This window comes from Phoca vitulina, unplaced genomic scaffold (assembly GCF_004348235.1).
Source record: "Phoca vitulina isolate PV1807 unplaced genomic scaffold, GSC_HSeal_1.0 scaffold54, whole genome shotgun sequence".
NCBI lineage: Eukaryota > Metazoa > Chordata > Mammalia > Carnivora > Phocidae > Phoca > Phoca vitulina.
The window spans coordinates 9,294,128-9,319,127 of record NW_022589757.1 but is presented as its reverse complement, the minus strand read 5'-3'; the positions used below and the strand labels follow the sequence as shown (position 1 = coordinate 9,319,127).

Genomic DNA, 25,000 nt, shown 5'->3' with positions numbered 1-25,000 from the left:
GACTCATTCAAAGGAACCATATATGGCTGGTTCTTTTGCATCTGTTTTTCCCATCTCTTCTCCTGATTTATTTAGTGTGTGGTATACAACAGCTGTCATTTTCAAAGAAAAATCTTTTTCCTCATCTTTTTTTTTTTAAGATTTTATTTGTTTATTTGGGGGGGGTGGGGAGGGTGAGGGAGAGGAGCAGAGGAAGAGGGAGAAGAAGACTCCCTGCTGAACTCAAAGCCAGCTGAAGCCTGATATGGGGCTTGATGTGGGGCTTGATCCCAGGACTCTGAGATTATGACTGAGCTCAAGTCAGACGCTTAACAGACTGAGTCACCCAGGTTCCCCTTTCCTCATCTCTTCTTTAATCAAAGAAAGTAGGTTGAATGGGTTTTGGGGTACCATATTTCACAGGAATGATAGAGGCCATTAAGAAAGAACTTCTTCCCTTGGATCCCCTGGTCAATAATTCTCTCATCCTTTCATACTAACCAAGTGAAGACCAGTCAGCTTTCCCACACTCATCCTTCTACCTCTCTGTGCAAATTGTTTTGTCCTGCCTCCTCTGATCTCCTTTTATCTTCAGTCTTCCTTTGGCTAGAGCCTTCCCTTCAGTCAAAACTCAACAACAATAAAACAAAACACGACTGTGTTCAGGTCGAACCTCATCGAGAAGAAAATCTCCCCTTGACTCTGCTGTTTCCTTCAGTGCCGTTTTCTATATGAGTCGTCCACTCCATTCTCTGTTAACATTGTTTCCTCCCTAATCCTCTCTAATATAAGTCCACTAAAATGACTCTCAGAAAAGGGCACCCATGACTCCGAGATGCCAGAACCAATGGTTTCTTTCCAGTTCTTTTCCCACTTGACATTGCGAGGACATTTAGTGATCTCCCTCTTGAAACTCCCTTTACTGCTTTCCCCAGCACCACTTCCCTTGGTAATGGATGTGAAGGAGGAAAATGAGAGCAGGAGGAACTTATAGACAACTCTTTCCTGAAACTTGGCTCCACATGCGAGGAGAGACAGGGTAGTTCTGGAAGGGAATGAGGGGCTTAAGTATATTTTGGACTTTTACAAACAAGAATACAGTGACTTAAAATATCCAGTAGAAAAGGGGAGGGTAATAACATCTGAGGGAGAATAATGGCTGGAGCCAGACTCAGAAGAAATAGGAAGTGATGCGATTCAAAGCTTGGGCTGAGTTGGCTTGAGGTAGAAGAAGTACTACCTTCACAGAGGCCGGCAAGGCAACAGACCATAACGTTACTCCTAAAATTAGTTTGTAGTTGTGCGCAGAAAGTTGAAGGATCTCCTGTCCTCTGTCACAGAGTCTTTTCGTTTTCATAGCTCTGGCTCCAAGCTTAGTATATTAACAACAGACACTTAAGAAATATTTAATTAAATTAAACTGTAGGTGGGTAAAGGGAAAATGAGCTGGGAAACATATTCACTGGGCCTGGAAAAAAAGAGGAATTGGACAGGTGTTTAGAGCCTTACCTGTGTGATTTTTGCCAAGTTAACTGAATTTAAATGTCTGGACCCTGTAGCCCACTGTGCTGAGTACCATAAGTGTTAGAAAGGCCAGGGCCAGGCTGGAGACTATCTTCTGAGCAAGAAGGAGTCACTGGTAGTTTTTGGAGAGGAGAGTACTGTGATCAAAATCCTTTGAGATGGGGCGCCTGGGTGGCTCAGCCGATTAAGCGGCTGCCTTCGGTTCAGGTCATGATCCCAGGGCCCTGGGATCATCCTGCTGATCAGGGAGCCTGCTTCTCCCTTTCCCTCTGCTACTTACCCTGCCTGTGCTCTCTCTCTATCAAATAAATTAATAAAATCTTTAAAAAAATCCTTTGAGATGATTAGCTTTTGTAGAAATTTCCTGATTCAACCTCATTAATAAGAAGTAGACCTTGATCATTAATTTATGTTTAAGCCCTGTGCACTTAAAACATCATCTTTCTGTTGACCCCTGTGTATCTCATAACACACTTGTTTTATGTGAACTCTGAGGCATTTTAACACCATTTTTAAGCAGCTTCTTCCTGAATTCTCGAAGTTACTTAACTATAAATCCCTGGAAGGCAAAGGTAGTATTTTATTCATCTTTGTATCCCTATAGTAGCTGATACAGTGAGGCAAATCTGGGGTAAAGCCTATGAAGCTCCGAGTGTAAACACTGCCATTGACTATGTGACCTGCCCCATTCCCAGCCTGGTCCTAGGTCATTGGCACCTTTCCCCTATTTCCTGCTCTGCCCATCTGGCGGGTGTGATTCTAGCTGAACCCTGAACAAATGAGTTGTATGACACTTCTGCCTCATGAGCCCAGAAGTCACTGTAATTGTGGGTGGGGCGAGGCTGTAGGACTGGGGGTCTGAAGGTGTCCATCCAGCGAGGTTTGCAGACATGTGGACAGGTGGAGGTGCTGGGCTCATTTTTAGGAATCCTGCCTGGGGCTTTAAAATGGCTAGTGTTGACTCTGAATTTTTTCAAGGAAGGTTATGAACTGTCTGCTCCTGAAGGGGTTTTAAGCTAGCTGCAGCAATGGGCTTCCCTGTTTTCTGTAATTTATTATTCACCTGAGTGCAGGGGATTGGATTAGCTGACTTCATGTTGTCCTTTCCAACTCCAAAACTGCATGAAATTGGGTACATGCTGTGCTACCTTCCTGGGGCCACAAGATAGGCGACTCCTTCCCCCACTTCGGTGGCTGGGTCCCAGGCTATCTGGCTGACGGAGGAGCTAACCAGAAGCTCAGGCAACATTCAGGCATGTGTTTGCCCACATGCAGGAAGGTATTTGGTTTGCATTTATGAAAACATCCCTTTGTTTTGCCTTAATTCTGAAGAAACAGAAAGGGAGGCAAATAAATACTCCAGACCATTCATTGCAGCAAGAGGTCTTATTAGGTTAAATAACTTAGGAGACTTATCCTGGGCACTGGGCATTTGTAGCCATGTGATGCCAACAAACAAATCACCCGAGCAAGGCAACCATGGCAACAAAATGCAGTGCACACTGTGACTACACAGTCAGCACTCTTTTGGGCTCCTGGGCATTCCCGTGAGGTGGGAATAGCCGGTGGGGGCTTCCGTCAGGAGCTAGGACTCAGGGTAGCAGCCAGAAGAGAGAGGTCAGCTAGTGCAGCCAGATGTGGTCAGGAGTCAAAAATGGTGTAGACATTGGAACTATTTCAGGAAAGGGGGTGGTTCTGAACCTACTCTGTGCAAGGTAGTAGAGAAAGCTTTGGTTCAAGAGTCCAGAGACCTGAGTTCTAACCCCAGCAGTGCCACCCAATGATTGACTGACCTTGAGCAAGCCATCCTCCCTGCCCCCACATCCCAGGCTTTGTAAGTATCTCTAAAATGAGGTTTGAACAATGTGACCTCCACAGTCCTGTGTAAAGCTAACACACAAGCAAACAAAAAGCTTCAGGCACAAGATCAGCATAAACTCTAGTACTGGGAATTCAGTGAAAGCAATAAGAAAACTGCGGGTAGAAAGATAGAAGTAGGGGAAGAGGGCTTCTGACTCAGAGATCCTGTTTTCCCATTGCCAATAGGTAACAAATTGCTGCAAACGGTAGCTTAGAACAACACAAATTTATTATCTTATAGTTCTTGAGGTCAGAAGTCCAAAATAAGTTTCACTGGGTTAAAATCAAGGCATTGACAGAGCTCTCCTCCTCTGGGGGAGAATCGTCTCCTTGCCTTTTCCAGTTACTAGAAGCAGCCTGCATTTGTGAATTCGTGGCCCTTTCCTCCCTCTTCAAATCCAGCAGGGTTGCATCTTCCAATTCTGAATTCAGCTTCTCCTGCATCCCATTTATAAGGACCCTTGATTACATTGGGCCCTCCTGGATAATAATCTAGGAAACTCTCCCATTTCAAAATCCTTACCTTAGTCACTCCTGCAGAGCCCCTTTGGCCATCCCAGGGAGCGTATTCACAGGTCCCAGGAGTTAAGATGTGGACATCTCTGGGGGGCCATTATTCTGCCTACCATATCTACCAAACAAAACCCTCCCGCAGTGTCCCCATTTCAGAGAATGGTACCCTTGTGCACCCAAGCCCCCACCCCGCCACCCAGCCAGAACGTCACCAGCCAGCCATGGCAACTTGGTCTCCCTCACCCTCCACCTGTATCCCATCCATCAAGGCCTGACAGTTTGATCTCCTAATAGCTCGCTAGTATGTTCTCATCACCTCCACAACTATCACCTTACACTAAGTCACCAACATCACTTCCCTGGAGCTTTCTATCTGTTCTCTCAGCGTCCACTCTGAGTTCTCCCCAGCTCATCCTCCACCAATGCACCCAGAGATTTAAAACCCAAAATCTGGTCCATGTCTCGCCCCTGCTAAAAACTCTTTATTGGCTTCCAGGTACACTCAGAGGCAAAACTCTAAAAGATGTAGAAGGCTGTACATGACAGGGCCTCTGATCATGCCTTCAGCCTCACGTTCTGCCTCTCTCTTTTACCTTTTAAACTTTACCTTCACTGTGGCCATCTGTCAGTTCTCTGAATAGGCCAAGTTTTCTGGTGCCACAGGCCCTTTGTGCATGCTCATCCCACTCCCTGAAATGCCCCTGCCCATGCCTTTGCCTCTTTGCCTTTGGACTTCAATTAAAGCATTGCTTCCTCAAGGAAGTGTTTCCCAACCCTGATCCCCTCCCTGCCTCCAGGATTAGATAAGATCCCTCTGTCAAATGCTTTCCAGAGTATCCCGTGCTTTTCTTTCATAATACTTTCCACAGTTTGTAATTTAATGTTTGTGTGATTATTTGTTAAAATCTGTCTCTCCTACTTTTTTTGTAAGCTCTGTGAAGGCATCTATTTTACTCACCATTACAATTCTGTAAGTGGAGGCCTTATAAACATGATCATCACCCCTGCAAACCAATACTGGTTGAATGCCATGACTGCTGTCCCTTTCTTCTCAAGCTTCTGTGATCCCTGCTGGGTGGAAGCCACCCCCACAGAGTTTACAGATGGCCGGGAAGTGAGAGCGGTCAACTCTTGTCACTTGTCTGAAATAGGACTTCTGGTGACAGGTTCTCAAGCTTGAAAAGACATCAGAATCGCTCAGGAGCACATGTTAAAAGTGTGCTCCCAAACTCCACCTCCAGAGGCTCGATTTTTTGGGGCTGAGATAGGAATCTGCCTTTTAGTTAGACCCCATGAGATTCTCATGCAGAGAATCCAAGGACTACATTTTGGGAAATTCTCATTTATGATTCTTCCAAAGTCCGATTCAAATATCACCTCCTCCCCTAACTCCTCAGACAGAACTGGTCCTTCATCCTCTCTACTCCTAGAGTACTTTGCCCACATCTCAGCGGTAGCTCCTACCATATGTTTATCCCCAAACTAGCTTGAGAACTCTTTGAGCACAGGGACGGTGTCTTATTTACCCATGTGGCCCCAGGACTCAGCACGCCTGTCATGTAGTACATGAAACCTCACTCTTGATATCTGCACCTGTAACCTGTCATCCCACCGTGTCCCACATTGAAGGAAGTGATAACATTGTTTACCCAGTTGCGCAGGTAAAAAACCTCAGGGTCATTCTTGACTTCCCTCGCTCACATGCCACCTCCGACCCATCAGCAAATCCAGCTGGCTCTACCTTCAAATGTCCGGAATCCAACCTCTTCTCACCACTTCCCTGCCACGCATGCCGGCTGCTCTGTACCATCTGCTCTCGTTTCCACTCCCGTCACTGCACAGGCTGTTCTCTACACAGCAGCAAGGATGTACTTTTTTTTTTTCAGAATGCACTTTTAAAACCATGCCTGTCTGCTGCACAAAGCCCCAGTGATTCCCCATTTCATTCAGAAGATAATCCAAAGTCCTCACTGAGACCCGTAAAGCCTCACATGATCCGCCCCCTCCGTCATCTCCTCTCGCTCTGCCCGCACTGTTTTTCTTACTGTTCTTCGGACACATCAAGCTCACTCCTGCCTCAGGGACTCTGTACCTGCCTTAGGACCAGAGTACCCTGTGATTTTCTCCCTCGCTTCATTGGGGTCTCTGAGATCTCCCACCACAGGGAGATCTAACGGAGCCAGTCACCTTCCCTCAAATCACCCTGCATAACCGAAAATGAACACCTTTCTTTTCTCGACCAAAGACAGTAATCTCCAAAAATGATAGGGGTCAGAATGGGGTAGACATGGTCAGAACTATTCCTTCTCTCTCTGGACTTGCCTGGGGCCCAAGACAAGCATTTCTACCTTCCTGTTCTGACCTGACTGCATGCCATGTAGAGACAATGTGCTGGCAAAACCTTCTAGATTGAACACAAGCAAGCCAGCCTCAGGACCAGGAGGAATAACAGCCATCACTCATGGGGTTCTCTGCATGTCTCCATGCTTAGCAGCTCTGTCTTTGGTAGTCCTGAACATAGATATATTATAAATCCTTGTCTCCATAGGACTTCTTGGGCCTACTTTATATGCTGAAGTTGGAGACATGGTGAAAGTTCACTTTAAGAATAAGGCAGACAAGCCTGTAAGCATCCATCCTCAAGGAATTAAATACAGTAAATCCTCAGAAGGTAAGAGTAATTTAATATCCCCAGTATTAGACATTTAAAACCATATTTTTAATCACATGTTAGAGAAATCTCCTTTCCTTCAACTGGTAATTATGAAAGTTTTTGCCTTTGTAAGTTTCAGAGAGAAAAATGAACAAATTCTGGAGTCATCTAGACCTCAGGTTTTCACTAGGTTCTTGCTCTTTAACAGTTGGATGGGCAAATTACCTAATCTTTCTGAATTCCAATTTATTCATCTGTAAAATGAGAACAGTAATACATACACATTGCAAAGTGGTTTAAAGCAAGGGGTCCACAAACTTCTCTGTGAGAAGCCAGATAGTAAGTATGATTGGCTTTGGGATCTCTGTTGTAACTAGTCAACTCTACCTTTTAGTACAAACACCATCACAGACAATGTGTAAGTGAATGAGTATGGCTGTGTCCCAGTAAAACTTTATTTACAAAAACAGACAGCTGGCTGGATGTGGCCCACGAACCGTAGTTTGAAATAGTGACATAAGACTAACCTGACACATAAAGCTCACTTAATAAGTGGTATTTGGTGGTGCTGGTAGTAGAAGTGTTATTAAAATTTTGGACAAAGTGAAATGGTTAAGAACATAAGCTTTGAAGGCAGACTTAGGTTCAAATTCCAGCTGCATCACCTCTGGTTCTATGAACTTAACATCTCTGAGCTTCAGTCTTTTCATCTATAAGATGTGAAGTTATACCCACCCCGTAAGATTGCTTTGAGGATTAAAATGAGACTGTTTAGGTAGTGTATAAAATATGATTCCTAGAACATGGTAAGCCCTCAATAAATCACAACGATGATGATGACAACAATGGCAAAGTTCACGAAGATGAAGGTGACAAAAGTGACCACATCAGCCACATGGGAGTAAGTACCTGTTGTTGACCTTGTTCTGATTATTTCCATTATGCTGATGTTCAGACCACAACAAGAATAGTGGAGTTCTCTCAGGAGCTGATATAAGGAAATTGTATCCATATTGTAATAGATATTAGTATAATAACAGTTTTAAATAACTTCAGACCTTTCATGACTCACAGATCTTCTTTTTCCCATATGTTACAGCCATCATACCTTTGAAGGGGGCAATTGTGGTTTACAGTTCAGGTTCTGGAAGTAGCCTGCTTGGTGCAAATCCTGGCTTACACTTATTAGCTGTGTGACTTTTGAAAAGTTACCTAACCTCTCTGTGCCTCATCTCTCTCATCTGTAAAATGAGAATAAGAATCATATCTACCTCATATGAGTTTGTTGTCATGAAATCTTTGGATAATGCCTAGCATATGATAAACTCTTGATAGATATTAGACATGATGGTGAAGTTGATTCTTCAATCAAAATGTGTTCCAGTTATGTTTAAAATTTTTAAGTGTATTCAGATAATTTCATATTTACCTGATAATTTATGGATTACAAAGTGACTTTTACATTTATTATTTTTTGTGTAAATTAGTAGTCAAACTCATTCCAACTAAGGTATATATGACTGATAATAGGTTAATGAACTACCTTTCCAGGAATATTTGCATTAGTACTTAATCTTTGGCTTGAGGAAAAACAATGAAGCATTAACTGAAATTTCAGGCATCTTAAAGGGCCAATTTGGCAAGACTCTGAGTGAGGTAGCGTGTGTAGGAGTCTCTCCTACGTCCCTAAAATCATACAGTGGCATAGCAAACAACCATTTAACCTACTTCCGAGGCTTCCAGGCAAGAATTCAGCAGTGTAATGCCAGAGGGAAGAAACCCCAAAATGTCACATCCAGGTTCCATTTCAAATGTGGGAGGAGGTAAGCTTCGTGGACTTTGTATTCCAGCTGGGCTGTTTGCATGGGGAATGAACCTTGCAACATTACCCCCCTTCCTTTCCTCTTTATTTGTTCCTGCACTCCCCCACAGCCAGTCATCTATGAGAAACTGTTTAAGATGCTCCCGCCGCTTCCACTAGTCACCTAAATCTGAGAACGGTAGATACAGACCGGTGGGAAGTGAAATTTTATTTTGGAAATGAGATGCAAACCCTATCTATTTAAGATAGAGTGCCCTACGGTAAAAGACAAGTCTTCTGTTCATTTTAGTGTGCCCTCTGTGTTAAAATAAGGCATCTTCTTCTTGCCTGACACTCACCCTGGCCCACAACCATCCTCTATGGTTTGAACTATTTGGGGCAGTGTGGAAATCAATTAACCACATACTGAGGCCAGCTACATGAGAATCCAGATTCCTTTTTTGCAGAGGTAGGTATTTGAGAGATGGATGGTGGGAGATTGAGACAATATACTAGGCCTAAGGCAGGACTCAATCGTTGCCCCTATGGCTGCTTGATCTAACCAGTCAATGATCCAACCTTGACAGCAATCCTACTTCTCTGGGAATTAATCCTTGAGCCCCACCAGGGATGTGGAGACCTACTCTCATCAGCTAGAAGGAAAAGATAGCCATGGAAAGAATGCTGGCTTTAGAGCCAGAATGAGCTGGCTTTAAATTTGGGCAATTTGGGGCAATTTTCTTTACCACTAACCTTTAGTTTTACATCTGTGATATGGACATAGCAATTCCTGCCATCAAAGGCTATTACAGGGATGAGTCATAATATATGTAAAGTTCTTGGCACATAGTTGGTACACAACAATGTTAGTTGCTGTTGGTGTGGTTATTTCATGGCTCTTCATGGTGCAGGCGTTGAAATTTGTTTTCAGCAGCTTAGATTGAAGGAAGTCCTTGGCCTTGAATAGTGCTCATCATTTTATTTGTACTCGAATGAAATAAAACTCTCTCATAGAATTTAGATGTCGAAATGAAATAAAATTGCACAGAAAACCTCAGTTATCCAGAGCACAGAGGAATGAGTCATTTTGAATCATTACATTTTCCAGATAGTTTGGGGTTTACTTCTTTAAGTGTCTGAGATATATTTTAATCACTCCGGATATATGTTATATTTCCCCAGACTCTTTAAAACGGAGGATGAGAAGTAAAACTCTAACTCTAAAACTCTCTTCCTAAGCCATTACTTCTAATCTGTGAGATTGTACAAATGTTAGAATTATATGCAGTCTAAGTAAATGACTTGAAACGAAGGTCTATATTATTGTCTATGGTATTGTCTATGGGTAAAGCCCTGAGCTTTCATTCGTGTTTTTTTGTTTTTTTTTAATATCTATTTTGGTTGCCCAGAAGTCTTGTTGCTTTTTTAAATTCTTGACTATGCTTTAGTTAGTTGATGGTTGGAAATCTGAGTTCTGGCCAGGATAGATGCTACTGAGTGTAGAAGTCTCATGCTGGCCTTTCATCCATAAATTGGCAGCACCTGGCATAAATGCCAAGTTGTAGCTTGGTGTTGCCAAACCACTCCCACCTGCACCCCTCCCCAGGCATGCCTGGGAGAAACCTCACTAGTGCACAGGGCGAGGATGAGTAACCCATTTGACAGGTTGGACAAATCACGATTTGTAAAAATACAAGAACATTTCCTTTAGGCATGTATTTGATAGGAATACATTTTTAAACCAGGAAATAAAATATCTGCAGCTGTACCTAATCACTTAAACACTTTCTATCACTAAGCGTTTCAATTTGAGACTAAAATTTCAGAAACTGTAGCTTGCTTGCACTGAACTGTTTGTAATGATGCACCTTTGAGCAAATTTTGTTCTTCAGTAAGTTTTCTGTAGCTGTTTTGGTCAATTAACTTTAAAAGTTTGTTTCAGAGTGAATCTTAATATTATTCATTTATTTGCTTTATATCGTCACTTAAATGTGTGAGTTGCATTATGAATGTTTTATCACAAAATTAGTTTTATAATATTCAGCTGTCTGCTAGTAAGCCAACCCTGAATAGAAATGACGGATAGATAGATAGATAGATAAAATGCATTTGCCATCAGAGATTGTTTTTTGCATCTGGTGTTGCCAAATTCTCCATATGAAAACTTAGTCTTTTGGGTTTTTCCGAAGCATTCCAATGCTTGATATAATGTGGACAATGATATGTTTCACTTTTCGTCTGAATATTTTGGCACTTCTTTGAGTATACGATAAATACCCAAAACAAATTGTAGTGGCTGATATAATAATTCTCATAAATCTCAAAAATATGAATTCCCCTTCAAAAGAGACTTGCAATCCCCATGCAGTGGAATCAGTTTCCTTAGAAAACATCGGCATTCTACTTTGCCCATTAACTAAATTACAGCTTCTAGAAGAAGGCTCCTAGTCTTTGAATGCATACTGAAGCACTCACTAATTAATTAAATGGAGAGGAAAAGGGCTGTTCAAAAAAAAATGAGCAACAAGGGAGGATATCAAGAAAGAACACCCTAATGGGTGACCAAAGTGGATCTTTATGTAACTTCACTTTCTCAAACCTTGTACGCAGCATTTTACATTTGAAAAAAAGTACTGAGAGCCTTTTGGCAAATAATTGGTTCATGGTGATAAGTAAACAAATTGCAACGCTGACTATGGACTGAGAAGGAAGTGAACAGACTTGAGTAAATATAAAATAAAGGGTTACCCTTGTGTGAAGAATCTGTCCTCGCAAGAAGCTGAACAAGGACTTCTTGTGCTTTAGCACAATAGTCTTTCCTGTCCATTTCACCCCTCTTCAGTTAAGAGCTTAAACTTTTATTTTGATTACAACGTCAAAATCAGATTCACCAAAAATGCATTTCATAAATGCTTCCTTTAAGTAGCTGTTTATATTTCATGCCTCATATTATGTAGGTTGTGAAATCAAAGCTACAACATGCCTGTTTTATTCTAGACTAAATGTAAGATAAAATACTTTGAAGTTAAAAGAATAAAAACATTGATTAAATTATCCCAAAATTATCTCATTAGTAATCCTCACTCAGTATAATTAGAGAATCTTTCCCCGTGTACAAATTTATTCACTATTTGTTTCAAGAAGCTCATAATTCACCTTTTAAGTAGTATAGTAAACTTAATTAAAACCATTTATTCAATTATTTTAAATTTATCTTGTATGTAACTTCATATTCATATTCATGAATATGAAATTCTCAATAATTTACTTTGGTCAGCTATACAGACATTTAAAAACCATTGTTTGTTCAAATAAAACTGGATATGAAACCCTGACCATTTAAAAATAAATTTGATATTGTTCAAAAATCAGTCACACTGCTATATTTAGTATGTGTTAAATTGAAGTCTTTTAGGTGATTCTTAGATATTTATATTGTTTGGTTCTTATTATGAGGCACAATGTGTTCTAACTGTGGCTTCTCCACTGAAGTGACCCTAAAAGAAATCTAGAGGTGAAGCCCATCACAGCCAAGGCACCAGCATGTACCCTACTGTTGACTGAGCTATGAACCCCTCAGGGTCTTACCCACTTCTTTATATTTGTGTCCAGGAAACTCCCACAGAGCCTGGAAACATGGTCATGATGATGATGATGATTTCTGAACTGAGGGACTGAGGAGTGGATTAGAAAGTAGAGCCTACATGTTATTTTCCCCTTTCTCTGAAATTTTGCTGGTGATTGTGAACAACTACCTAATCTTATTACCAGTTTTTACCACTTTCAGAGTAGATATGTCACCACCTCTAATCTTTCTCACATGTGTGAAGAGAACTCAAGAACACTTAGATACATCTTATCAGAGGTAAAACACAGAGGAAAAGAGGCTGTATCAATTGCAAAGTGGCTGAGAAAGAAAATAGTCAATATACTAAAATGTATTGCGACAGGCTGCCATAGCATTGGTTAGGAGCCAGACATTTTACATATGTTTTTAGTCCTCATTACCCATCAAAAAAGTAATACTATTGCTAGAGAAAAGATTATAGTGTTACAAATGAGAAATGTGAGGCTAAAAGGGAGGTTAAAGAAACTCCCAAATTCACACAGTCAGCAAGTGATACAACCAAGAAATTTCAATTTTGGACTCTCCCACAATCTAGTGAGAAAAATTATCATTAATTATATACTCTCACAAATATTTAATTAAAATTATGATGAATATTATATGTATTTATGAATACTATTCTCTAATAGTATATATAAATATCATACATACAAATATATATCAAATATATATCAGGGAATGGGTAACCTGGCATTTAGGCTGATGTCTGAAGGATGAGCATGCATTTATCCAGAGAAAGAGAGGAAGAACTTCCAAAAGTTCTCTCTCACCCTACAAAGAATATCACATTTTGTCCTTTTGAGAACTTCTAAAGGCAATGGAAAGAATGCCACTTTCCACTATAGGAATTTCCTATGATGTTTTGACAGCTGGAACAATGGAAGCATCATGTCCAGGAACATCATTTTCTAACTTCATGAGGCCAAGAATCAGGAAGCATTGAATAAGGGCCATCATGCTTGATTCAAGATAGCTCTAGTCAACAACTTGCCATGCCAGGTCCAGTCAATAGACAAGGTTTGACCTGAGAGGGCAACTCTCCTTATCAGACCTGTTTGTTCTTTGCTTCCAAAGCTATTTTGTAACTTTCCAGAGACAATTCTTCCTGTTTATTAGCAGAGACTCTTCCTTATAAACTCTTTCTTTCTTTTTGATTTAGACTGAAATAATATTATTACTCTCAGGAAATTGTTCAAGCTTTTAACATTTCTCAACTCCTTATTATTCAGATTCTAATATTCATATCCTTTTCATCATCAGAGTGAAAGTTCAGCCTATGGTCGATATTGATTATCCATGTCAAACTATCTTTGAGGGGAAGAAAAGATACAATGGAATCCCATGTTAAGATTTTCACTAGCACAACGGTCACAACTCAGATGCCTATAGCAGTCAGGAGGCTAATTCAATGAAAAAGTATGTCCTTTAGGGACTGGGGACCACAGAGTCACTGTCCTAACTAAAGGAGGTAGCCAGGATTCAGGATAGGCAAATTCTATGCAGGAATTTTATCCAGTGTCACAAGAACAACATTTTAGTTGTTGTTGTTGTTGTTGTTGTTGTTGATGTTGTTGAAGACAGCAACTCAGATTCTTAGATAGTATCTCCATAATGTTAATGTTGGCATTTAATTTGTTGTAATACCATGTAATCTTAAACACCTGTGAGCTAAGACTTGATAACCTTGATTTTAGCCCACAGGGTCTTAAATCTTAGGAATTCAATACACTCTCAGTGAGCACCTTCTCCATGCTAGGCACTGTGCAAAGTACCAGAGATATTAACACAGATATAATCCAGCACCTGCCTTTGAGTTGCTCACATTCTGGTGACAGTAATGTGTGTGATACAAATAGTTATTATCTAGTTGGAGAAAATGAAATAAATCATACAGTGCCATACCTATTTAATTATAAATTATGATGGGTGCTGTAAAAGAAAAATACGTAGCACAATTAGAGATCAGGAAAGGAGTAAGCTTACATTTAAGGTGACATCTAAAGGATGAGCACACATTTATCCAAAGGAAGACAAAGAGGTGGAACACTCTAAGCAGAGGAAGTGGTATCTGTAAAGACCCTGAGGTAAGATGGAATTTGGCTTGTTTGGGGAACTAAAAGTTGGCCTAAGAGAGGGATACATAGTAAACAAGGGGAAAAGTCACACACAATGAGAGTGTAGAGAGAAGTAGGGTGGTCCATATTAAGAATTTTGTGAAAGAAGAAGCTATTTTTAGGATTTTAAGCAGGACTATGACAAAGTAAGACCTGGAGTTTCAAGGGATTATTCTGTATACAAGTTGGGAAATGGATTGGGAGGGTACTCTTGTACCAGAATCCCAGTGACCAGTTAATAGGCTAATTCTGGAGTCTAGTTTTATCCTAGGGTGATGGCATTAGAGACACAGAGAAGAGTGCAAACTTGGGATATATATTTTGGGGGTAGTTGGTCGCTGTTGGAGTACAAAATGTGCACAGCTTAGAGGGTATGGAGGGAGATGACACTGGATAAGTAGACTGGAAAAACTCATGAATGACTTCAGCCGCCATGATAACAAACTTGGACTTTATCCTATGGGTAAGACAATGCTCTTGAAAGTTTTGCAGAATGAGTTAACACAGTTGGATTTGTGTTGAGCAAATAGTAACCTGATTCACTCTCCTGTCAAGACTTTATGGTCCCTCTGTAACTAATCTTTTCCATATACCATCACTGTAATCACCATCAATAAATTGTCAGCTTCTAAGAGCATTAAAATCCATCTTCGTTTCCTATCTGTAAGGCTGATATCATGACTATCATATTATTTCAAGTTTGGTTGTATTCTTTCCCATACATACAAAGATGATGCTCTGTCCTATGGAGATATGTCAGTAAATCTAGATATCTCTACCAACTCTTCTATCTCATGGCTTCCATGCTCAGAACCTCATGTGGTATAGTAATGCATGTTGCTGCCATGCCTGAATGCCTCATTGATGATAGATGCATGTGCCTTATTTCACACTCCTATCTGGAGAGCCCAAACATATGTTGATGCTGTGCAAGCTCACATGAGTGTGAATGGAATTGATTTTCCTGATGATGTGCAATTAGACAACAGTAGCTAACATTGTTGCAATATAAAAAAGTCTACATAGAAATTTAGCATCTCAGACTTTGACTTCTGGAAATGAGGGATCAGATTTACCCTTTTGCTTAACAACTAGACAGGCAGACAGACAAAATACATGAAACAGCAGTTTTCAGACACTGAACAACAGACAATACAAGAGAATACTCCATGGGAGAAGAATAACAAATGAGGTGGGTCCTATGTGTACCCAAGCTCACTGCATGGAGAGGGTTTCAAGGGCATAGCATAATGAGGGTGAACCCAAGCAGAGCTCAATAGTCCTTTGAGTTAAGAAAACAGAGTTTAGACTTTTGGTAGGCCAAAGTGTCTGGATTTGCAGGACAGAATCCTGAAGAGGACGGTACAGACACAGAGAATGAGTTCTTGAGAATCTATGCAGAGGTCTTGTCAAAGTCTTTAACTAAGTGCTGATCTGCACATGCATGTGAGGAAAATATTAAAAGTAAGGAAAATACCACCAGAAAGTAACAGGCAGAATAGTCCCTGGACCACACACATAAAAATAGTTTATGTTCCCAACATCAAACATGGAAAGACCTCCTAACAAATGGGCACTGAGTAGAGATAGAATCAACAGAAGGCACAGGAGTTGGATAAAAATAGTCTAGACTGCAGACTACTCAGAAGGTGACAAAGCCTTAAAAACAAGACTTGAAGGTATCAAATCAATTCCATGTCTCTTAACTGTTTGCCAACATAAAATACTATTTACAAGAATGGAACAAAATCCAGCAAGCAACATGTAAAACTCACAATGCTGATAAAAATTAATAAGCATTAAAAGAAGCAGGAAAAGTACTACCCATAACCAAGAAAAAACTTAATCAATAGAAACAGATCCAGAAATAAAAGAAATGATAGAACTGGAAGGCAAAGACATTAAGACAGCTATTATAAATATTCTTCATATGCTCCAGAGCATGATGAGGAGAGAAATAGAAGACATAAAAATGCATAAATGGAAACTTTACAGATGAATATAATAGCTGAAGTGGGAAGTACACCACCAGATGAGATTAACAGCCTTGTAAAACAAAATATTAGAGAATATTATATATAGCAATAGAAACTATCCAAATGAATCATGAAGATAAAAAAGACTGAACAAAATTAACAAAGCATCAGTAATCTATAGGACAATATCAAGTGATGTCACATATGTGTAATTAGAATCCTAGAATGGGGAGGAACAGAAGAAATATTTGAAGAAATCAAGGCTGAAAAATTTCCAAATGTGATGACAGCTATAAACCAACAAAGGCTTGATAAAACCAAGAAGAAGAAAAATGAAGAAAACTATACCAAGGCACATCATAATCAAGTTACTAAAGACCTGTGATGAAGAGAAAATGTTAAAAGCAGTCAGAACAACAACAACAACAAGACACAGAAACAAAAATAAGAATGACAGCAGACGTCAGTAGAAACAATGCAAGCCAGAAGACAGTTAGGGATATCTTTAAAGTACTGGTGTGGAGCGGGGGAGGGCAATTTGTCCACTTAGTATTCTATACCAAGCAAAAATATCTATTTAAAATGAAGAAAAAATAAATGCTGTCTTAAGCATAGAAATAAGAAATAATTTCTCACTAGCAGACCAGAAAAACATGTTAAAGGAAGTCTTTTGGTCAGAAAAAAAAAATGATATTAAAAGGATATTTGGATCCACAATAATGAATAAAAAGCTTCAGAAATGGGTAATATAGAGAAAATTTTTCCTCATTTTTAATCTGTTGAAAAAATAATCATCTAAACTTTAAATTTATTTAATACAATTAAATACGATTTATTACAGGGTATAGTATATATGCAGAAGTAAACTATGCATACTAAACAATAGCACAAAGGCTAGGAGGGAGGAAATGGGAATATACTATTGCAAGTGTCTTATAAGCGAAATGGTATAATATTATTTGAAGGTAGACTCTTCAAGTCTTATCTTGTAAAATGAAGGGCACCAGTAATAAAACAAAGCAAGGTTAATAAAATAATAGTGGAGATAAAAGAAATATTCAATTAATCTAAAAGAAAGCAAGAAAAAGAAAAAGGAATAAAGACCAGATGGATAAATAGAAAATAAGAGCAAGATGGTAGATTTAAACTCAACCATATCAATAATTATATTATAAGCAAATGGGAAGAACACTACAACTAAGAGACAGATTCTAAGACTGGATAAGAAGAAATACCTTACTATAAGCTGAATTTGAGAAATCCACCTTAAAGACAAAGACAAGAAAAAGTAAACGATGGAAAAAGATATACCATACTAACTAACACTAACAAACACAAGAGGGTATATAATGTATTATTCCACTTATATGACCTTAGAGGCAAGAAGAATATAGTGACAGAAAGCACATCAGTAGCTGCTGGGCCCAGCAGGTAGGGGAATATACTGACTGGAAATGGCACAAGGCAACTTCTCAGAGTGATAAAACTGTTCTGTACCTTCATTGTGATGGTAGCTATACAACTGTACACATCTGTCAAAATTCAGCAAACATTATACTTAAAATTGGTGGATTTTATTGTATGCAATTTCAGTAAAGATGATGAAAGGAAGAGCGGGAAGGAGGCAGAAAAAGAGAGAGGAAGGAAAGGAGGAAGGGAGGAATAAAGAGAAGAAAAGGAACAGGAAAAGAGAATGGGCGGAAAGAAATTAATCATTTGTTTTCAAAAAGCACAATCACTTCAGTAAGAATAGTTTGCACGAGCCCTTCACCCCATCGTGTAAAACATTTGATCCCTTTTTTCGGATCCTGATTGTCTGCCCGTGTCTCCACTCTGATGGTCTCCCTTTCGATGTCAAATTTATCAAGCTGTTGTACCAAACAAAGGTAAATGCATCCCAAGAGAAATTCCTGCACCAGCTGATGATAGTGAAACTCACCTACTTAAATGAGGCATGGCTCACACATTTGGCTGTCCATAACACTGACTTCCCCTTCCTGACTTCACTTGCTCCTTCTCTAACCACATCTTCTTTTTATTGTTGAAATTCCACCCAAGACTCCACTTCTTTTAATCAACAGCATCTCAGTTCCCTCTCTTCAATAAGAAAGACCAACTTGTACATCCTCCTCTCCCACCAGTCAGGCCCAGAGTATATATGGAGGTGTTAATGGTGGGTCTTCGGATACACAAAGGCAGGAGTAAGACATCTAAACTTCAGATGGTAGACACATTTCATAATCACAACAGCAACTAGACGGCATAGAGGAGCTGGACTCCAAGGCTCTTGGGACAGTTGGGATGTTCAGAAGGTGGAGGTATGATAAAGCAATAAAATAGGGCTCAGGGTGGCAGAGGTGGGGAAGAAGATGTGAAATACAGAAGAAAAACAAAACAACATAGAAACAGCTCTCAGTGTACTCACATCCCATGCTAACAGGCAGTTAAATGGAAGATATCTTGTCAAGCACTATAGAGAAAATAGAAACAAAACCCATCTCATATCCTGAGATGATTTACTGATCAAAGGTGATTCAGCTCTCTGATTATATTTAAATAACAATCCTTTAGGTAGCCTGGAAAATTAACTTTCTAAACCTTAACGAATATACTAGTAGCTCTCTTATTCAATTCAGGTCACCATAGACCAAAGCCCTTATAATTGCATAGACACAGAAGTGGGTATATGGGAATCTTTCCAGATAATGAAGGTTCACTATAGAAAAGCATATATAGCTCTATAGAGATCTTATGTTCCCCCAGATTTGAGGATGATGAAAAATTGTCCTCAGTGACTGTCCAGATGTTTTCATGACTCTTCTTCTCCAGGTGCTTCTTACTCTGACCATACATTCCCTGTAGAGAAGATGGATGATGCCATAGCTCCAGGCCAGGAATATACCTATGAGTGGAAGATCAGTGAGGACAGCGGGCCCACACACAATGACCCTCCATGCCTTACACACATCTATTACTCCTATGAAAATTTGATACAGGACTTCAACTCTGGGCTAATTGGACCTCTGCTTATTTGTAAGAAAGGTAAAAAAAAAAAAAGCAACAACTAAGATTGAAATGGTAAGATGTACTATAATGGAATGAGGCTTGGGAGAATCTTGGAACCTTTTTGTAAATCAAACAAAGGGAGAAGCACAGAAACCAGATCCTTGCTTGACACTGGTATTGGAGGGTTAGAATCTTCCTGTTTCTTTGAATCCTTCCTTTGTCTCAGTCCTGGGAGACTCTCCCAAGTAAATCCCTGTCTGAGAGTATGTTCTGATACCAGGCCCATATGATGTATAACATTTACCTCAAGGCCAAGTCTTTTTGAAAGTATACAGCAGCCTATACATTGCTGAGAGTACTTGGAAAGAACTTTGACTAACATAATTGAGGTTTAGGTTGGTAATATGGTATACAAACATTCAAAACTCCAGCTTCCTTTCTTATAAACAAGCTGGACACTTTGGGTGGCAGATTTTAAACATTCAATTGACTTTATAAAAAAATGCCGTTGGCTGGGCTTAGGAGCAGGCATGAATTTTCATTTTACCCCCAAATAATTCAACCCATCTTTCATTAAAACAATAAACAACCACAATAAACTACACTGTGGGAAATAATATGATAGATTCACCCTCTGTCTATACATACACACATACATTCATAACTCACTTATTCACTACACAAATACACATTTTCATTGCCTGATATAAAAGATACTGTGATGGCACTGAAAAAAATTCAAATTTATAAAAAGCTCTTATTTCATTTTACTTTCATTTACTGTCAGCTGCCTTTCTCAGCTGTGAGAATGGATTAATCTTGACCTCAACAAATTCTCAAATGCCTCATTACATGTACAAGCAAGATGGCTGTATGAAACTTGGAGTGTACTTTGCCAACTGAGCTAAAGTACCTCTTTATTGGCCTGTTGACACTAGAGGAAATAAGTACTTGCACTAAAGCCTTGACAGTCACCAGATGTTTTTTCTTTGTGCCTGATCAAGTTTACCTTTAAATCCCCATTCCTCAAGGCTATGAGGTGTCAGAGAAAATACTTACTGTGGCACCAGGATTTTAATAAGCCCCCAGTCATTATTACTGGATAAAGATGCTATTTTTTTTTAAGATTTTAATTATTTATTTGACAGAGAGAGACACAGCAAGAGAGGGAACACAAGCAGGGCGAGTGAGAGAGGGAGAAGCAGGCTTCCCACGGAGCAGGGAGCCGGACAGGGAGCTTGATCCCAGGAGCCTAGGATCATGCCCTGAGCGGAAGGCAGACGCTTAACGACTGATCCACCCAGGCACCCCAAAGATGTTATTTTTTAAAGATTTATTTATTGGGGGCACCTGGGTGGCTCAGTCAGTTAAGCATCTGCCTCCGGCTCAGGGCATGATCCCAGGGTCCTGGAATCGAGTCCCACATCAGACTCCCTGCTCAGCGGGTAGCCTGCTTCTCCCTCTCCCACGCCCCCTGCCTGTGTTCTCTCTCTGTGTCTGTCAAATAAATAAATAAAATCTTTAAAATAAATAAATAAATAAAGATTTATAAATAAATAAATAAATAAAGATTTATTTATTTATTTCAGAGAATGAGAGTGTGCAAGTTGGGGGAGGGGCAGAGGGAGAGAGAGAATCTCAAGCAGACTCCATGCTGAGTGTGGACCCGATGCGGGGCTCAATTGTAGGACCCGAGATCAGGACCTGAGCCGAAGTCAAGAGTCAGCTGCCCAACTGACTGAGTCACCCAGGGGCCCCAAGATGCTATTTTTTAAAATAAGAACTTCTTAACGTTATCATTATGATTGACTGCTTGCCTTAATTTTTTTTTTTTTTTTTTTTTTTTTTGCTATCTAGGAATACCTAGTGAGAGTGTTCTGTCTGGGATGCTATTAAAAAGTATGTCTTTTCTTTCATAGGCACCCTTACTAAGGATGGGATGCAGAAGATGTTTGACAAACAACATGTGCTGATGTTTGCTGTGTTTGATGAAAGCAAGAGCGGGAGCCAGTCATCATCTTTAATGTACACAGTCAATGGCTATGTGAATGGGACAATGCCAGGTGACGCATGGGCTGCATGCTATCCAACCACAGCAGAATCACCAGTGCCTTTGGTCCCATTGCTTTCCTCAAAGCCATATGGAAGTTGACCAAATTCATACTCACTATTTTTCAGCTCCTAATCAAAAAGATAATGTAATCCACCTCAGTGGTTGTCAAGATTCCATCATCTGTTTTTTGGTTGTTTTTTTTAATGTTAATACTATTTTATTTAAACCGATATATCCAAAATGTTATCATTTTAACATGGGATCAATATAAGCAATTATTAGTGAGATAGTTTACATTCTTTCTCTTTATAGTAAATCTCTGAAATTCAGCATACCTTTTACCCTCATAGCACAACTCATTCCATGTTCAATAAGTGACAACCATCTTGGACATGCAGCTCTAGACTTTGAACTAACAGTGTCATAAAGGGTTAAAACCGCCCCCCAGGGGGGTGACTTAGGTATTTCAAGGGTTGAATACATAGATGGTACTTGTGCACAAATGCTGCCATACTTGGACTCTTGATTCATGAGAAGCCTTGAGAAGAGATCCAAGAAAGCATTTCTAGAACATTCTTCAGAAGAGTGTATTGTTATCATTTGCCAAATTCGTGGCTGTTCACTTGTCAAAATATTTTTTTGAGAAAAGACGCATATATGGAGAATTTTTTTCTTTCTTTTTTTAAATTTTTATTTGAATTCAATTAACATATTATGTATTATTGATTTCAGAGGTAGGGGTCAGTGATTCATCAGTCTTCTATAGAGAAAGAGCGTGCAGCTTAATATATTGGATGTAGGGATCCAAGCAGGTTTCACCTTGCCCTGTGCCTCCAGGAAGATCTCCAAAATACTAGCTCACTCTCCTTCAGTGAGTTCTGTGGTCCCTGCTGCATGGTCCATGCCTTCTTCCACAGAGGAAGCCCTACGAAATACAAATTCAAGGTTAATCCCTAGCAGGAAGGATCAACAGAAAGAATTCAAGGAAGACACTTACAGTGAAGATGAATAGATTAGGAGAAATACCCCACATACAAAAACACTATGAGCATTTCAAAAGGTGATGGATTAGTAATATCCAGTGGCATGTAGGATGTTCTCTCTTTCTATTTGCATGGAGACTATTGTGGAAAAGCAAAATCATAGCAACAATTAAGAGAAAGAAAAACAATAAATCTGACTCCCATCCAGACTTCTTCCATCTCTCTGATAGAAATGACTTAGAACCAAAGATCCTGAGGAAAAAGAATGGAAAAATGAAAACATTATTTTATTAAATAATTCCATATATCAGAACACTAAGCTTCTCAGAAGTCATTCTCTGTATCTAAAAATCACAAGTGGCTTTACTTACTAAAAACAAAACTTGTCAAAAGTTGAGATCTGGACGTTGTTTTTAAATTGTATTCTATTTCATTTGGCTCTATCTTCCCACCTGGGTTATTACAGATGTACTCAGATGACTCTGGTTTTGATTCAGAGTTCCAAAACTTAGTCAGTTGACCTCTGTCTTAGGAGATCTGAGTTCAAGCCTTGCTCATATCTCCAGCTTAGTGTGGTCCTTGGAAGTTTATTTTCTCAATGTGCCTATTTACAAAAATGGATTAACCATTTATCCTGGTGCAGAGGGTGTTTAGGAATTTTTTTACATATAAAATAGCCTTGCCGCTGCTCTAATCCTTAGAGGGGAGTGGTTAAAGAGACATTGTATCTGTGTTCTAGCAGGTGAATCATTCCTGTATATTTATAGAAGGCAAACAAAGGCAATTCATATGCAAAAAATTAATAACTTGGTCAGTGCATAGAGCCTATGAATTTAAAGTCAAAAAAGAGTAGTTGGGGCTTAAGAGAGGCAGGATAGGGGGCTGTCGTTAATAGAAACAGAAAAGTTAATGCTGTACAATTGTCTTATGGAGCAGGGTAAATTAAATAAATATGATAAATGCTAATACAGATATATTAAATGCTTAATTCAGCATAAGCATTTCTTTGGGGTAGATAAATACTTTCATCAAAACCTCCTACCTTCTAGGTTCTTGTTCGCAGGTTCTAGCTTCTTGTTCTCACCGATGATCTAGGAATCCCTGCCAGGTTACAAGGGTCTCCTAAAAAATATAAGCCCCTCAGCCTCTCTGTGGGTAAGGGACTGATTCTCAGCCCTATAATTGTAGTATCTAGTGATTATGGATCTGAAATTTAAAACCCAATCCAAGGATGGAAGCCAGGGTTTGAATCTCCTGCAGAGCAAATTAGCATTTTCCTAGTTACTGTGAGCACAAAGGAGGAAAACTCAGCTTTTATTCTGTTTTCATTACTTCATCCATGAAATGCTCCTAGTGGCCTAGCATAATGAACACTTGTCCATTGCATTTAAGGAGAGCCTATATCCCACAGAGTAATTCATTGCCTCGTCATTTAAACAATCAACAAGGGGTTAAAGAAGCAATCAAAAATTCTTAAAGCATCTTCACATCTTTCCCTTAGGCAGAGCTTTGACATCTATCCAGCTGAGAGGATTAGACCCCTGAACTCAGCCTTATTGGAGGCTCTGGTGATTCCTTCCAGCTGGGCCCAAATTGATTCTAGATTTCATATGGCTTTCCCAGTTTTAACACTGAAAGTCCTGCCTCCTGAGAAACTCCTCAGTCCCTGGTAGACCAGGATGGTTGATGACCTACTTGGTTCCCTCCTTGGCCTAACCCCTTAGCAATCCTTGTGTTTCTGAACTAACTTTCCTCATCTTTGGGCTCTATTCTTACCTCTAGAGCACCACTCATTGCAATGAGTTGTGACTGCTTGTTTGCCCATCACTCAGACATCTGCTTTGCTCGGGCAGGAACCACAGTTGGAGTGTCTCTACACCCAGAAACAATGCTTGATGCATAGCAGGTGCTCAGTACATATCTGGTGAGTGAATTTTTTATTACAGAGGCTGACTGCCTGTTTCACTTCCCATCTCTCTCTCTCAGATATCACAGTTTGTGCCCATGACCACATTAGCTGGCATCTGATCGGAATGAGCTCTGGGCCAGAATTGTTCTCCATTCATTTCAATGGCCAGGTCTTGGAGCAGAATCATCATAAGATCTCAGCTATCACCCTAGTCAGTGCTACATCCACTACTGCAAACATGACTATGAGCCCACAGGGAAAGTGGATCATATCTTCTCTCATCCCAAAACATTTTCAAGGTAAGAAATTCTTCCAATAGTTTTGCTTGTGAATACAGGATCTTTTCTTCCCAAGCACTAATTCCCTCATTCTCCTTTGCCCTTTCAAGCCACACATGCTCCAGACATACATGCCTTTGTCCTGAGAACAGAATTTCGTTTTTCTGCCCTTAGACTTATAACACATTAGTTGGGATAGAGGAAGTGGAGAAATTGACAAAGCTTTTTTTTTTTTTTAAATGAAGCAAAAGCTGGAAAAAGGTCTACTTCCTCAAAAGAAGAAAAAGGGAAGGAAGTAAATGCATACATAGAGATATTCTTCTTTGGGCTTCTTAGTATTCAGCCAAAGAAAAAACCTAAGTGCTAGAACAAATCAAACATCTGCAAATTTATGGAAGCACTAAGTTATAGAAAGCACAAAAGATTTAACATGAAAATATTATCTTTTATAACAAGATGAACACAAAACCTGGCACAAAGAGGAACCCAGTGGATGATGTTGAATAGAAAAAGCATAGTATTTAACTAGCTAAGGAGTGAACTTTAAAGAATATCGTAAGTTTTGGTAGGAAAAAAAAGTCAGCCCAGATTGTTATGTGGTATCATATAAACAAAATAACTAATTGTTCTATTATACATTGTTGCTGTAAAACTGTTGGGAATACCCCTGAAACAAATAATACATTATATGCTAAAAATAAATAAATAAATAAATAAATAAAT

At 39.6% G+C, this 25,000-nt stretch overlaps 1 protein-coding gene across 3 annotated transcripts in view; it reads left to right on the top strand.

The window, feature by feature from the left end:
* Positions 1 to 25,000, top strand: part of F5 (coagulation factor V) — a 70,784-nt gene that overhangs the window by 3,603 nt on the left and 42,181 nt on the right. For 2 of the 3 annotated variants that reach the window (XM_032389351.1, XM_032389354.1), the window contains exons 3-6: positions 6,425 to 6,547; positions 18,878 to 19,090; positions 20,974 to 21,117; positions 24,077 to 24,298. In XM_032389351.1, coding sequence (XP_032245242.1) covers positions 6,425 to 6,547; positions 18,878 to 19,090; positions 20,974 to 21,117; positions 24,077 to 24,298 — 702 coding nt within the window. The remainder of the gene's footprint in view (positions 1 to 6,424; positions 6,548 to 18,877; positions 19,091 to 20,973; positions 21,118 to 24,076; positions 24,299 to 25,000) is intronic. The other variant, XM_032389352.1, reaches the window with a different exon arrangement.